Here is a 16,343-nt window from a genome sequence, read left to right on the forward strand (position 1 = left end):
TTAAATTGACAAATTTAGATGACTGTATGGTTCGGTTTGGGTTGGTTTTAGGCTAAAACCGAACCAAAAACAAAAAAAATTGGTTTTTGAATTTTTGAAAATCATTAAGTTTCGGTTTTTTCTGTTTTGCCATTTGAGCTTGAAAATTTTAGGCCGAAAGCAGCCCAAATTTTTTGCAGGATATGTTCACATTAAATGAAATGGTACATGATCTAAAACCAGAAACGAGATCATTGTGGTCGAATGACGATTTTGAATTTGATCTTGATTCGAAAACTTTATGATAAATGTTGATGACTACATTTAAGGGTGTACACGGTTCGGATTGGGTCGGTTGTGGGCTAAAACCGAACCAAAAACCGAAATATGGTTTTTGAATGTTCAAAAATTATTCAGTTTCGGTTTTTTCGTTTTCAGTTTGAGTTCAGTTCGGTTTTGGTTTTTTTGGTTTTGCCATTTGTGCTTCAAAATTTAGCCAAATTCAGCCCAAAGTAATGTTTTTTAGGTCTAAATCATTTTGTTGGTTTAATAACCAATTAATTATTATACATTTTGAGCTAAAATATTTGAGTTGCATATTTATTAAATTCTTATAAATTTTACTTATTATAAATTTTACTTAAAATAAAAAAACGAAAACCAAATCAATTAAGTTTTTTCAGTTTTTATTACATGCAAAACCAAAACCGAACCATAAGTCCCGTTTTACAAAAAAATAAAACCAAACCGTTGGTTTCATTTGGCTCAATTTTTTCGTAATTTAATTGGTTTTTTATGTTTCTGCACCCCCTTAACTACATCTGGTTCCACCTCAAGGGGTACTTATATTACTGGCAGTGTAACATGTTGTAAAAGATTACAACCCACATTAGTTTATAATTGAAGTGTAACAAATTTAAATCATATAATAGAAGTATAGCAATATTGGTAGGGATTGCAAATTTGCAAAAATTAAGATCTTATCAATAGAAATGAATTTGAAAAATTATGCAAATTGCAATCTTTTACTAAAAAATTTAAATATTTAATACTCATATTGTTATTTTTATCAGGGATTCTATGAAGTTGAAAGGAAGCTGACTGGTCAGCATTTGTTGCTCATTGTAGGTAAGCATTTTTCTAGTATACTTTCTATTACAATTTCCCATAATTTTAAGCCTGTACATATGAAACAAACTCAGAAAGCTTCCTATTAGCATGAATTTAAGAGGCAAATACACTTATTTATTTCATAAGATGATATATCAATTAGTTGAACTCATATATATTTACCTTATTTTGATTTTCTTCAAAACCTGTCTGTTAAAGAACCCGGGTTTAAAATATCCACTTCTCGCCAAACGACTGGCCTGCATGGTAATATCAGGAGCGACTTCTGCAAATAGTTTGGACATACTTCAACCTGCACGCTTGTCTGCTGAAATGATCTCTCAGGTAAACGGTAAACCTTATTGTTATGCAAGCAAGAAGATTCAGGTGCCATTTAAATAACTGTTATTGTTTACACATATTTTGCCAGATGGAAGAAGAACTTTGCTTACTGAGAGGAGCCTTTAAAGATTCAGGCGTGAAAGACGAACAGCTAACATGTTTTTTCATTATATTATTATTAATGCCGACTTACAAATATAAGTGAAGAAATATTCTTTTATGTTTTTATACTTTGAATAACTGATACACAGTTCTAAATATTGAATGGTACGCTGGTGTCCTGGCACGCATACGTATCAATGCGTTCCGAATTGAATTGGCGGGAAATAGTTATGAAGATTTACTTGCATTAGCTGCTGCATCAGTAGAATCAGAAGCTGCTGTTGGCAATGCCGTTTACATGCTTCCATCTTTCTATAATCATGACTGTGGTAACTACTTATATTATTTCGCCGGCCTGCATAACAGTACTAATCCGCATTAAATATGCAAGTAAAATAAGACTTTATTACATATTTGACATGCATGTTTTATTTTTTCTGCTATAGATCCGAATACGCACATAGTTTGGGTGGAAAATGTGGAAGCAAGATTAAAAGCTCTGAGAGAAATTGAAGCAGGTTAGATCAATCTTTTTAAATTATTTGATTAAAAAAAGGATAACTTTTATATACTACATTATTTAAAAAAAAAAAATTATACCAGAAAATGAAGTATTTTATTCTCTTTTATTTTAAGTACAGAATTGCTAAATTAAAACAATAAATTTATAAAAAAAAGTTTATTTACCGTGCGTAATTATTATATATAAATGTGTTTTGTATACATAATTATTTGCACGGAGAAATCACTTAGTACACGAACCAGCCTCTCTCCATGGTCCATATATGTGTGTACAATACGTGCATATTATATGTTAAAATTTAACCTTTTTAACTCCAAAACCTGTAATATTTTTAGTTTATCGTTGTGGGTCCCAATCAAGAATAAAAGAATAGGATTGTTAACTAAACTTTTTATCAAGAAGAGCATCGAATTTGAATATCGTTTTTGGCCCGAAATAGGATGGGTCATTACGAACTGTTAGGAGAAAGTTTTACTCAAATCATCAATTCCCATTCCTCATCGATCGTTGCTTAAGTATTTGTTCGTGGTTACAAAGGCCCGCTAGTACTACACAACAATGATAAAATGGACCGTAAACTATTAACAATGTAACATGCATGAATAATAGTTGTTTTGATTTGGCAGGTGAAGAACTAAGGATATGTTACATCGATGCAAGCATGGATCGTGATGCAAGACAAAATATTTTGTCCAACGGATTTGGTTTCAACTGTAACTGCCCTCGTTGTATGTCAAATGATTGATCCATTTATGCACTCATTTTGTTGAACACACTTCTTGCTCACTCAGACTACATTTGTAATAGGTTTTAGATACTTTCAAAATAAGTTAAAAGAGTTTAGTCCAAGCTCAATTAAGCTCGTTTAGGTATAAGTAGCTTGAGCTCGAGTTTGGCTCGTCTCAGCCATATGCCTAAAACTCGAGCTCGGTTTGGACTCGGTTTTATTGTTGCTTTTTATGTAATGCATAGTGCATACAATGGTTTTCATTAATGGTTTGAGTCTTTCACTTTTACTAGTTATACAAGGCCACCTGTTCAAATAGTGTGTGGGCTCTTTAACCTTATGTCTCTCTTTTAAATTTATTTTAAGTAATAAGTTTAAAAATCCATTTTTTCATATATATAAAACATTTTCTTATATTTATTTCTTTTTTATATAATCTGTTCTAAACCGTAACATAGAGTTATTATTATTATTATTTTGAAGACAATTTTTGGTCATATTGGACTATTGGTAACTTAAACCCAAAACCTATAACCCTTTAGTGTTTTAAAGGCTTTGTTTTTGTCAATGGACCACCAACCGTATTGGTTACATAGCTAATTAATTATAATTTATAACCATTAAAATTATAAATAATGTTTGTAACCAAAATATTGTAACCAAAAATAAAAAAATTTTATTTGATATTAATAACTAAGGGTGTGCAAGAAACTAAAAAAAACGATCCGAAACCGAAAAATCCAAACCGAAACAAAAAACCGACGGTTTGGTTTTTATGTTTTTGTAAAAACCGCATTAACGGTTCGGTTTTAATAAAATGTTTTTTTTTATATTTTATTACAAGTAATTTATAAGAATTTAATAAATTTGTAACTTCAATATTTTTTATAAAATGTATAACAGTCTATTACTTTACAGTTAACAACAATATTTGTCCCTAAATTAATTATTTTTTCCTAACTTTTTTTCGGCCAAAAATTTTCAAGCTTAAATGGCAAAAACTGAAAAAACCGAAACCGAAAAAACCGAAACTGAATGGTTTCAAAAACTACAAAAACCGAAGTTTGGCTTTCGGTTTGGTTTTAGCCAAAAAACCGCACTGAACCAGACCACGCAAACCCCTATTAATAACTATCTCTACTTTTAATGGACTTGAAAGGTATTTCACTGAATTTGGATAGTGTTACAAGCCAAACAGAATAATTCAACCGAAAAGACTAGTTTCATAGGTAATGGAATTCATTTAGCTTATAACCTCACATCAGTTGCCCATACAACCGATAATGAGACAAGTCTCATACCTTGCAATGGTTTAATGTTAAAATTATATTTTTATATATCTAGTTAGGTACTAAAGTTTACTGTTTATATATTGAAATATACGAGTTATTTTATGTGTTTGAAGAAGGAACAAGAATAAATATAGGAATATAAAGATGCTGGCTAAATCTGACACGCATTACTAGTAGTCACGGAGGGGTATACGATTCCAAAACCCCAAATTCTAATAATCTTTTATTTATTATTTATTTATTTATTTGTTCTTTTTGCGATTATTATACTAGAACCAGGGATGAGCAAATTGTACCATCTACCGGTACTAATTTGGTATGAACTTATTGAAATTTCGGGATCGGTACGGAACGGTTGTTACGATACCGATATTTTACCGAATTTTTTTCTTCGATGGAGTAATCATTTTTTATGATTTTAAATACTGGTACCGAGCTCACCAATAACTAGAACATTACTGGTTTTACTCTCCTATACATTAATAGTATATTGCTTTTTTTTTCCTTTCATTTCATATACATCTTATTGTTCTTTTAGCTTAAAAGAAAAAAAAAATCAGTTGAGTTAAATGAACCCATAAAATTAAAGCTGAGTTTTGGCTCCTTAGACAAACTCCATTCACTATCTCTCGCTTAGATAATGGAGTTAGCGTAAGGAGTCAAACTGCAAACAAATTTAAATGTAAATGTCATAAAAAGGACGGATATGTTCAATGTCATATGTTAGATGTCATGAAAGCATATATAAATAGAGGTGCGCAAACCGGTTTAAAATTCAAAACCGGTTCGGGTTGGTCAACAAAAGTCAAAACCGGTTTACGATCGGTTTCGGTTCAGGTTGAAACCGGTTTCTTGATTAGTTTACGATCGGTTTCGGTTCAGGTTTTGATCGGTGTTTGTCCGGGTTTTGGTCTGTTTCGGTTCAGTTAACGGGTTGGAACCGGTTTTGGTGGTAAAAATCACAAACCGGTTATAAACCTCCGGTTTCAATCAGTTCCAAATCGGATTTTACATAATCGGTTTCAGTTCAGTTTTCAAGTCGATTTAGTTAACCGGTTTATTTATCCACCTCTATATATAAACTATATATCTCTGCTTTTATCTTTATGATTATTAATTTATCTTATAGCTAGAAAGGACTAATATGTTAAATAAATCATGAATGATGGCATCCACATTAAGGAGTTTTTAAGGATTTTTTAGAAGTTTTTATATGTCATCAATTTTTACCTATTCTAAACATCATTCTTAATTTCTTACAACTCATTTTTAAAAGACAATTTGAGTAAAAACTAGAAAATATTGAGATGGAGGTGGGGCCTTTTGCAGGTGGTGGGCTCGGGTGAGGAGTTTTAGCCTTTTGGGCGCAAAGGTGGTGAAGATGTAACAATATTTTTCGGCGTTTTAAAAGTTCTTTATTAATTGGGTTTTGAATATTTTTAAGAAAATAAAATTTTTGTAATGTGCCAGCTGAGTAGACGTGTGTTTAATGTTTTTACTTTCTGTACTTGTTACATTGCTCTGATTATTAAAATACAATATCAATAATATATATAAACGAAGACATAAAAATCATATGTGTCGTGATGTGGTCGCTCCCCCATTTTTTGGAGTCACCAGATTTGCTTAATTTTTAAATGGAGGCTTCTTATGCATTTGACCCGAATTCATGAGTATGAGTCTTACCAAACCCAGATATTCCTTAAACGGGTTATAACATCTCATTAAATTAAAAATTATTATCACCAAATTATTTATGTAAAAATCCTATAAAATATGATATAATAAAAAATAATACCTTATTTATTTTAAAAAAGATATATATATATATTATTTAAATTAAAAAACCAATTTGATAGTAAAAAAAATAAACGGGTCTTGGGTCTCCTCAAATCATAAGTATATTATTAACTTTCATAAATATTATTTATAATTAAAAAAACCAATTTCATAGTAAAAAAATAAACGGGTCTTGGGTCTCATCAAAACCATATAGCTTTTAAATCAGGTTATAACATCTCATTTATTTGTGTAACAATTTATCATCAAACCATAAGTATGTTATTAACTTTCATACAATAATAAAAATATAAATTAAAAAATAAATAAGTATTAAAACAAACAATATAAAACATCTCCTGTAATACGGAGAATAAAAACTAGTTAATAATAAAATAATAAAAAATGGGTCCCAAAATGTTGCATAAGATTGCTCAATCTTAGCGGCTGAGGACAGTCCAGAAACACCCATGCACTCAGGTTTTTGGCAAAATCAAGGCAAAGTAAAGTTAAACTTTTTACTGTAAAAGTGGTATAGGATTCCAAACACCAAATTCACATAATCTTTTTTATGATTAATATTGTACTACGTTATATTATATTTATATTAATCTGAACAAATTTATGTTTTTACTAACATTATTTCATAATTACGTTCCTGCTTTTACAAACATATGTGTGTGTAAGCCCTTGTGGCCACGTTAACAGTCACGTATCATTTGTCACTCGTGTTTTGCTAGAAAACTTTTTCCTATAATTAATAATGTTTATAATGTCATTATGATAAACAAGGTTTTATTATAAATACAAGTATGTACTTATAATCCAATATATAAGTTAGGTATGATAACTAAGTTTTTATTTTAATATTTCTGATTTTGTATAGTTGATGTTATAGTTTAACTATATATAATGGATGCATGGGCGTAGCTATTGGTGTATTAGTTTGGGCCGAATCCAATTTATTTTCTGTTTTATATACACGTAATAAGCGAACCTATTATCATTTTAAAAACGTTATTTGAACCTACTTATTATAAAAAAAATTAGTTAATTTTTTTAGTAAATAACCGTTTTTTTATACAAAATATTTAAAGAAAATATTGATCGCAAAATACTAAAGTCAATTGATTTGGATACCTGACTCATACATCTTAAATATATATAAACGAAATCTTTAAAAGCTCTCTGGTTTTGGTAAATAGAGGGTTCTCATGCATTTGACCCGAATTCACGGGTATGAGTCTCACCAAACCCAGATAATCCTTGAACGAGTTATACACCATCGAACCATGTGGCCAGCCTTCGACAACAACGACCCTCCAACATGCTCGATTTTCATCTCACGAATACCCTCCTAAATCATCAATAATCATCTGTCTTTCATTTCGAATTTCAAATATAATAGGAGTAAAAAATCAAGTTAATTAGTTTTTGCTGGATTGTTTATGTTTATAATTTATAGTATATGTGTAATTATAATATGCTCAAACTTGATTACAACTATATGTTTATGTTTAGAATTATGTAACAACCGTGTCGAATTTACGCATTTACTCATTTAGGACTTATTAATGATTTCATACAAAAAAGCCAAACCCAAACACCAAGGAATACTAAACCCATAAGAAAAACTCATGACTCTACTATAGATATGTAAAGTAAGTCGACTTAATGACGATTTTATAAAAGAAAGTTAAACCCAAACCCGAACCGAAAACTTTAATGTTGCAGTGTAAATGTGTAATAAACTTAAACATCAAAAAATACTATAAACTCGTAAGAAAAAACTCATGACTCTACTACGGATATGTTAAATAAGTGATGGTTATTTATTAAAATATAATAAAACAAAGGAGCTAGGTCCCAAAATGTAACATGAGATTGCTCAATGGTAGCGGCTGTGGACAGCACAGAAACACCCATGCAGGCAATGCAAGTCGGATGTATGGATCTTTGGTATACGAGTAAGTCAGCTGTCCATGAGCACATGGTTCAAGGATTCTCTGCAACTGCCTATGTCACTACCACTCACACTCAAATCACTTATTTTCACAAATACACTCCGCCTCATCTCCACCTTACCCTTCTATGAGGAATTCTGACTCGGGTGGCAGATGTCAAGTGTTATGAACTTTTGAGAGAGACTGATATTTTTGTAACAGATGCCTTTGTTTGAAATAGAAAAACTTTTTAAGTATTTAACCACCGGTTATTTTAAACACTTACAAACACGTCATCTTAGCTACCACATAAGGGAAAATTCACAAAATGTTTCACTTTTAAAAAGAGATTTCAAATGTGTCCCTCCAAAATTTAAATCCCCTCTTTGTTTCCTTATTAACTCGTCTTCGGCTCTACTTAGAAAATCGAGACGATATGTTTCTTAACTCGTCACCTCCCTCCATATTAGCTCATAACCCGTCGTCTCCCGCCATGTTAGCTCAAAACCCATCGTCTCCACTCCATGTTAACTTAAAACCAATGTTTTCAGACCCGGCCCGGACGTCGACCCGGACGCTTTACCGGGTCAAAGGGCGGACCGGTGTTTGACCCAGATGACGTCATAAATAATTTAAATATATAATTGCATATATATATATAATTTATATACGTATAAAAAATAAGGATAACCAAAAATAATAATAATAACAAACTTTAGACATCAATGAAGCTTGGTTGATTGGCTCATGGGTAATTATTAAAGCTTCTATCTCCAAAATGATTCAAGTTCGAATCCCGGCATGCACATTTCATTTTGAATTTAATGAAAAAATGGGTTTTGCAGGGTCAACAGCCGGGTCAACCGGTCACCCGCAAAACCGGCCGGGTTTTTCGAAAACGGGTCTAATACGGTGACCCAACCCGGTATAGGGACCGGGTCCTGGTCAGACCGGTCCGACCGGCCGGGCCGGGTTTCACAACACTGCTTAAAACTCGTCGCCTCCATCCTATGTTAGCTAAAAAATTAAATCTAATATATCTTGTTATTTAAAAAATATATCTAAGAAATGGACACATAAAATAATTTGATGGTATGCATGACTTTTCAAAATTATATTATTATCCAAAATTCAGTATACAAGTACTTAAAAACCAATAAAATTTCAAATATTCAAATATTTTTTAATTATGTTTTGGATCCATGTTTTTAATAAAGATAAGGTAGATTTTTTTTAGCTAAGATAGGGTGGAGGCGACGAGTTTTGAGCTAACATGGAGCGGATGCGATGGGTTTTGAGCTAACGTAGTGGGGAAGCGACGAGTTATGAGCTAATATGGAGGGGGTGGCAGCTAGTTAAGAAACATATCGTCTCGATTTCCTAACTTAGAGCTGAAGACGAGTTAATAAAGGAACAAAGAAGGAATTTGAATATTGGAGGAACATATTTAAATCTCTTTCTAAAAACGGGACATTTTAAAAATTTTCACATAATTAATTCTAAACATCTATACACAATCATTTCTTTTTCAATATTAGACATTTTTAGACTTCCTTTTTATAAGTTTCAATTAGTTAATTAATATCACTCATTTTTTCAATACAATGGCTTTATATGTAGAGACACGCACACTAGAGAGTGCATGTCCACGCAATGCAACGAGAGCTTAAGATTGAAATCGAACTGGAATCTTAAGCTCGAGCTCGGCTCGACTGAGAATCGAGCTGATTCACTCGACTCAATTTATCTTGACATTAAAACATATTTTATTGTAAAAAGCCAAAAAAATACATTATTCTTGCCAAAGTACTTGTAATAAAATTCACTTGACTCAATTTGGTTCACTCAACGATTTTTTCAGTGAATCTTACTATGGTTGTTCAAAAAGCTTGGCTCGTAGCTCGCTCGATAAAAGCTTGAAGTAAACTAGCTAGAGAAACTTGATTTCAAACAACATGAGCCGAGCTCGCTAGTTTTTGTAACCGATCCAAGCTCGACCCAAGCTCGGCTCGATCTTAGGCTCGTTTAATTTCAAGATCAAGCTGGAACCTAGCATATCTACGTTGTTTAATTTCGAGCTCGACTCATGAAACAACCCTAAATCTTACTGCCATCTTTAGGTTATCCATGTGACATGGTCTTTTATTACCATTTTAATATTTTAAAAATGAATATGGATTAATTTTGGTCTAAGCCCTAAGGCACCTATGTGAAGAGCTTGTTTGAATATGTGCAAAGGGTTAAACTTATTAACACCTTTCTTTGTATCACATTATGTTGGTCCTAGAAGAAAACTATAACTTGAAAATCAAGACCAAGAAGAGTTTTGAGTGTGGTGATCATAAAATATTTGACAATGTTAATGTAGGAGATGATCAATAAAAACTTTAGGCTTATTGTTGACAATCACTTGAAGAGACGATAATACCCTCATGTGAGTCGTTGGGAAGTAGGAACAGAATGTTGCGAGTTAACATAAACGTTAGAATCAGTAACGTCAAGAGACAAAAAGTGATAAAAAAATTGTTACGTTAAGTATCCAAAAGGTCAAAAAAGTTTGAATTTACACATGTATGTTGATTTTTAGAGAAAATTCACCGACGAAACTAAAGTTTACTCTAAAATTTATATTATAAATAATAAAATGCAGTAAAACTTATATATTGTTTCCATTACATAGGTGTTCTTTTACCATTAGCAAGCTATTTTTTAGTATAACGGTATAAATTGTTGTTAAAAAATGCATTCAACATGCATTTTTCAAAATAAACTATTGAAAAATAGTTGTTTTTTAATTAAACCATTACATATTCATATTCTTAACGAAAATTTAATGTGAGTTCTCATGCTTACGTGGCAATGATATAACGAGATGTTCTTAAACCATTATAAATAGTTTTATAAAACATGTTATTTATAGACTTATATTAGATGATAGTGATATGTGATACGGTCACACTAAATGTTATACTAAATAATAATAATAAAAGTGAAAAAAAAGTATTTTTAAAATATATTTTTTGTTTTTACTTAATTAATTAATATATTTATTGTTACTTATTACACAGAATTCCATATAAATACCCCCCATTCACACTCTTATCACTTACTCCCATTTCATCATCTTCTTATGAGGATTCACAGGTTCACTCATGGTCTAACATGGTGGATTCAGAATTGTTTAGGGTGCAGCCAAGGATGACTTGCCGGCAACAAACGACCATACGTCCATCGGACCATAGTAGTCATTATTCGGCAAGTTGTCTTTGGCTACATTCTTCTTTCTGCTTCTCATGTTAGACTCTTTGTAAGTGACATTGGAATTTGAAGTTGTCATGCAATCAGTGCCGAAGCTTGGACGAAAACTTCAGAGAGGGCTCAAATTCTTTTTGCTGAAAATAGGTAAATTTATACTATGTATACAATTTTTTGGACGAAAAAAGGTTAATTTACACTACTGAGTAAAAAAACAGTGAGGTCGGGGTCACCCAGGCCCTCATTATGCTTCATCCCTGCATGCAATTTCTTAATATTTAAACATTTCAAGCAATTTATGCATTTGAATTAATCTTTTCAAATGAACCCGAACACAAACCCGAATCCCAGGATTTATAAAAATAGTCTTTTCCAGTTGGGTTGGTTTTTGTGTGGGACAAAATAAAAAATAAATATGAATTTTGGATTCTAAGATGTTTATTTAGTAATTTGCTAATTTACAAGTTATGTACAGTACTATACTAATATATAAAAATGGGGAATATATATAGTTCCAATGTTTTCATTCATAAGTTTTTATAAAATCTAGGAGTGGGGATTAATATAAACTAAAAAACTTGTGTGAAGTGTACGAAGAAAATAAGAAAGAAAAACACGCGGTGATTATTTAGTAATCATGTCTAGTATAGTTATACTATATCAAAAACTATAACTAGAGTAATAAAATTACACTACGTACAATGTAACAACCAATGTAATTTTATTAAGCTAGTTGTAAAATTGTAATGCTATAAGACTATGCTTCTTGTAAATTCTATAGCGTAATTAAATTACTTTAATTAGTTTTTGTGATATAGTGTAATTACGCTATACGCGTAATTACTAGATATCCAGTTTGCCACAAGGTCATTTTTTTCTTCGATTTGTATTGTTTGCATGTTCATTTCATTTGTATGATAGTCACTCTCATAAAATCTATATATTACCCAGCTCAACAAGTTCATCCACAAGGTATTTGATCATCGAGAACAATCAATTGGAGATGCTCGGAGAGAGAAACCGAACGAAAGCTATTATCGGGGTTGATACGCCTTGGAGGCGACTATGTTTTCAATAAATTATTTTATGTAAAAAGTTCATTTATGATTATGTTTTAAGTCACTGATTTTGGTATTTACTGTTATGATACAATGGTCAAATACTTAATTAATTTCTTTTTATATTTATGATTATGTAGTTTAATGTAATTAAAATTTAAGTAATACCTCTGAAATTAGACTCGATTTCAATAGTTTTAAAAGTTTTAAAGAATATTCAAGTGAGATTTTTGTTTTATTTTCATACGATTGTAGCGAACCTTATATAAAATATAAATTTGCGACAAGTTATGAAAATATAGTGTTTTCAATTGCTAATTGTATAAATTAAGAGTATAACTCAAATTATGTAAGGGTTTACCATAAAATTGGATCTTATTATATAAATATGGGAAAAGTATATGAGTGGAAATGTAAAGAGAGTGGAGTTTTTACTTTTTACTTCACTACATGTCTAAACATAATATAGATCTGTCTCTGAATTTAGATTACAAATTCACAAACAAATACATGCAAACGGCGATATATTATGATTATTTACCCAATATTGTCAATATTGGTGACAAGAACTAATATTATACATCATAAACAAAAATGTCAGGCATATATCATAAAAAAGAAGTGTATTTTCAAAAATATAATATTATATATACATAAGATTTTTTATTTTTTTTACATATTATAACATATTAATTCAACTCTTCTATATTTATATCTAATACAAAAAAGATTAAACTAACTTGATATGGCTCGACACGCTTTCAATTACAAGTTATGGCTCGACACGTTTTCAATTACTAGTAAGAAGCGGAAATTAATTCATGGTATTATTCTCTTCGCGTGGTGGGTCATTTGGCGGGCTCGGAAAGAAGTAGTTTTTCAAACGGAAGTTAGCAGAAAAGATGTTAATTTCGACTCTCTTCTTATTTGCTCGTTTTCATGAATTACAAATAGAGATAGTAAAAGTATTATTAGTTGTACCGAGTGACTTAAAAACCTCTTCTTATAATGTAACTGTTTTGTTTTTGTTGCTAGCTTTTGCTAGTTTTTCGTTCAATAAAAACTGTAAAAAAAAAGAGCTGTAAAAGGCGATTTCATGCATCCAAGGCGATTTCATACATCCGTGATAGCTGTCACAAAACATATAAAGTTTTTGCCATTTACTCAACCTAACAAAGAAACCCCCCCCCCCCCCCTTTTTCTTTTTGAATTTGGACCTATAACCGAACCGAATATTCTTATTTCTTAAGCTATGCGGTCTCGAGTTGGTGATAGGTGATATTCCCAGATTAACCAAGCCAAGTCGGTTTTTTCGGTTAACTGAACCAAATCAAACCGATCCGCGCTATGTTTTAAGTGAAAACCAAACCAAACTTTAACTTAAAAATGAAACAAAGCCACATTGTTTCATTTACCAATACACATATACTAAACGCGGAATTTAAACTTCTAAACGCCACAAAAAAATGGGCGAACAGACGAACACTCACGCTTGCGGCTACGCCTTCGTACTATTTACACATCCGCAACATAGTACAAATTAAACACCATTCATCTCCCAGAAGCCACCAATGTTGACTTGAAGGGAATAGGCAGAGGCAGGCTCGGTGACCCAGTTTCCGAGCCTGAACCTGCTTCTGCAACCACCGTTGGCACTGGCGACAACGGTGGAGGCGCAAGTTCCTTTTGTGAGTGCTCGGGTTTTGGATCATACACAAAAGAAAGATCCCGGTTTGCCCCGAGTGCCACCAACTCTTTCTCCTCCAAACCTTTTGTCGGGCCTAAACTACATCGATCGGGCTTGTGTTTCGCTAACGCGTCTTTAAACTTCTTAATCTGTATAGTTATAAATTATAATCGTTACTAAAAGTCTAGAATGACCAAATAATAATAAAACGGATACGCACCGTAGCATTGGTGCAGCTAAAGCTACAAAGCCGACCCTCGGCACCTCTATAGAACCGAAAGAACGGAAGAACATGGACACCGAGGCTATAACACATGGATTTATGCTCCTCATAGTTCACTTGCAAAAACTGTACATCTGGATTCATCTCTGCTAGCTGACATAACTGTAAAACCGAAGAATAATAATAAGAAAAACGCGTTACGAAAGATGACGAACAAAATGCTTTGAATTTGTTACTAGGCCTGTAAGCGAACCAAACGAACACGAACAAGGGCATCATCGTGTTCGTTCGTTCGTTTAACTTTAAACGAACACGAACACTTAATCGAACACATATTTTGTGTTCATGTTTGTTTATTTAAAAAATGAACATGTTCGTGTTCATTTATGTTCATTTGTTTAAATTATAAACAAACAGTTAAAGATAAATGAACATATATGACCAAATATAATTGAACACAAACAAACATAAACGAACATAAATAAACACACTTAAATGAACAAATATAAAATCATTTAGTAGATGACTCATCCAGATAATATATAATTATTTTTTATTAATATGTAAACAAACATAAATAAGCGGACATAAATGAACACCCACAAACATAAATGAACGAACAAAACGTGTGTTCATGTTCGTTCATTTATTAAATAAACGAACTTTCCACTGAACGGTTCACGAACAGTTTGCTGAATGTTTTTTTTCATATACAGGCCTACTTGTGACAAACCTTAGGGTGAAGAGCTCTGCAGCCACCACAACCAGGCGAAAAAAAATCGACAACTACTAATTTATCACCGGCTTTTAGAAGTGATTCAACAAGATCTTCTGCACCTGTTATTTCCTTCATGTTTGGTTGAAGTCCTTTTTCCCACCATTTTAAAGATTTGCCAATGCTAATTATACCCATCTGTTAAAATCCAAATTTAAACATATTTAATCACTAATAATTGCAAAAAAATAAATTAAAAACACAACATTTGCATGGTTAATTTGGTTATATTTTTAAACTCATCTTAAGCTCGGTTCCTGAGTAGTTTTTCAAGCTCGTGCCCGGCTCGTATTGAGCTATATTTCTTAAACTCGAGCTCTCGTGAGTCGTAAGTAGTATTTCAAGCTGGAGCTCAGCTCGGGCTTGACTCGCTTATTATTTATTAATTATTTTACTAATATTTGTACCTACTTTATAGTTTTAACTTTTTCATATAACATGATATTTAACCTTTACATATGTCATTATTTACTTATTTTATAACAACTATTTATTTATGAAAATATTTAGTATATTAAACAATTTTTAGATAAATATTAGGCTTAGTAGGCTCGTTTAGATTAGCGAGCCAACTAGAACTATTTTCCTTATTTTAAAGGACAAGTTTGGGCTCATTTAAGCTAGGCCCAACTCAAGTTTTTAACGATGTAATCTCAATCTTATTTTATAACTATTTATTTATGAAAATATTTAGTATATTAAACAAAATTTAGATAAATAGTAGGCTTGTTTAGATTAGCGAGCCAACTAGAACTATTTTCCTTATTTTGAAGGACAAGTTTGGGCTCATTTAAGCTAGGCCCAACTCAAGTTTTTAATGAGCCGATCTCAATCAGCTAAAGTGCATCTCGGCTAGTTTACACCCCAATTATAAACCATTAAAAAAAGCAAAAGCAAATATTCAAAAGCATGTTTGAGATTGAGTTTAAAAAATGCTTATTGACTTATTTATTTTTGAAGACTTATTTATTTTTTTTTGGGTTTTTAAAAAACTGTTTTTAAACATTTCAAAAAGCTAAAATAAATGTTTTTTTATTGTGAAACACACATTTTAACTTATTAACTTTTAGAAAACACCAATAAACATTTTTCAAACATAATCCCATACATGTTTATAATAATTTTTTTTTACTATAAAACCCTTAACTTTAACTTAAATGTCACAAATTACAATATAAAATTATAATAAAATATAATATTTACATCAAGACAGAATACAAACGAACAAAAATAACCTTAAATAAAACATACCTTAGATTCAGAAGCAACAGCTGCTATGGTACCAACCTTTCTCCGGCCAAATAACTCACCGTTGACCGTTGACCGGAGGGTCAAATTTGACCGGAAACTTGAATTAATCGGCATCAACTTTACCATAACCGGAGATAAATGATCAAACTTATTACAACCAAACCCATGATTATTATTATTACATGCAGAAAACTTATACCCATCACTTAAAATCTTAGCCATAATAATAATAATATTATTATTATTCAATCTCTGATTGAGCTTTGTAAAGATGAAAATATTGAAGATGTGATTTGT

At 31.4% G+C, this 16,343-nt stretch overlaps 2 protein-coding genes across 2 annotated transcripts; one reads left to right on the top strand and one right to left on the bottom strand.

Annotated features, from left to right (window-relative positions):
• Window positions 1–1,052: 1,052 nt before the first annotated feature.
• On the top strand, window positions 1,053–3,019 carry LOC143603884 (histone-lysine N-methyltransferase ATXR4-like; the record flags this gene model as incomplete). The annotated part of the gene is made up of 6 exons (XM_077080548.1): window positions 1,053–1,103; window positions 1,309–1,434; window positions 1,520–1,589; window positions 1,683–1,862; window positions 1,980–2,051; window positions 2,683–3,019. Coding segments are annotated over 6 exons (618 nt in total), but the record flags the coding sequence as incomplete, so codon positions are not given.
• Window positions 3,020–13,661: 10,642 nt separating this feature from the next.
• On the bottom strand, window positions 13,662–16,343 carry LOC143603885 (thioredoxin-like 1-1, chloroplastic). The gene is made up of 4 exons (XM_077080549.1): window positions 16,047–16,343; window positions 14,754–14,933; window positions 14,018–14,182; window positions 13,662–13,946 (listed from the first exon to the last, which is right to left on the bottom strand). Exons 1-4 carry the CDS (start codon window positions 16,266–16,268, stop codon window positions 13,662–13,664), a joined length of 852 nt encoding a protein of 283 aa, XP_076936664.1. The 5' UTR covers window positions 16,269–16,343.

The sequence above is a fragment of the Bidens hawaiensis genome, unplaced genomic scaffold (assembly GCF_021521415.1).
Source record: "Bidens hawaiensis isolate Kalapana, Puna unplaced genomic scaffold, B.hawaiensis_p1.1 tig00063316_1, whole genome shotgun sequence".
NCBI lineage: Eukaryota > Viridiplantae > Streptophyta > Magnoliopsida > Asterales > Asteraceae > Bidens > Bidens hawaiensis.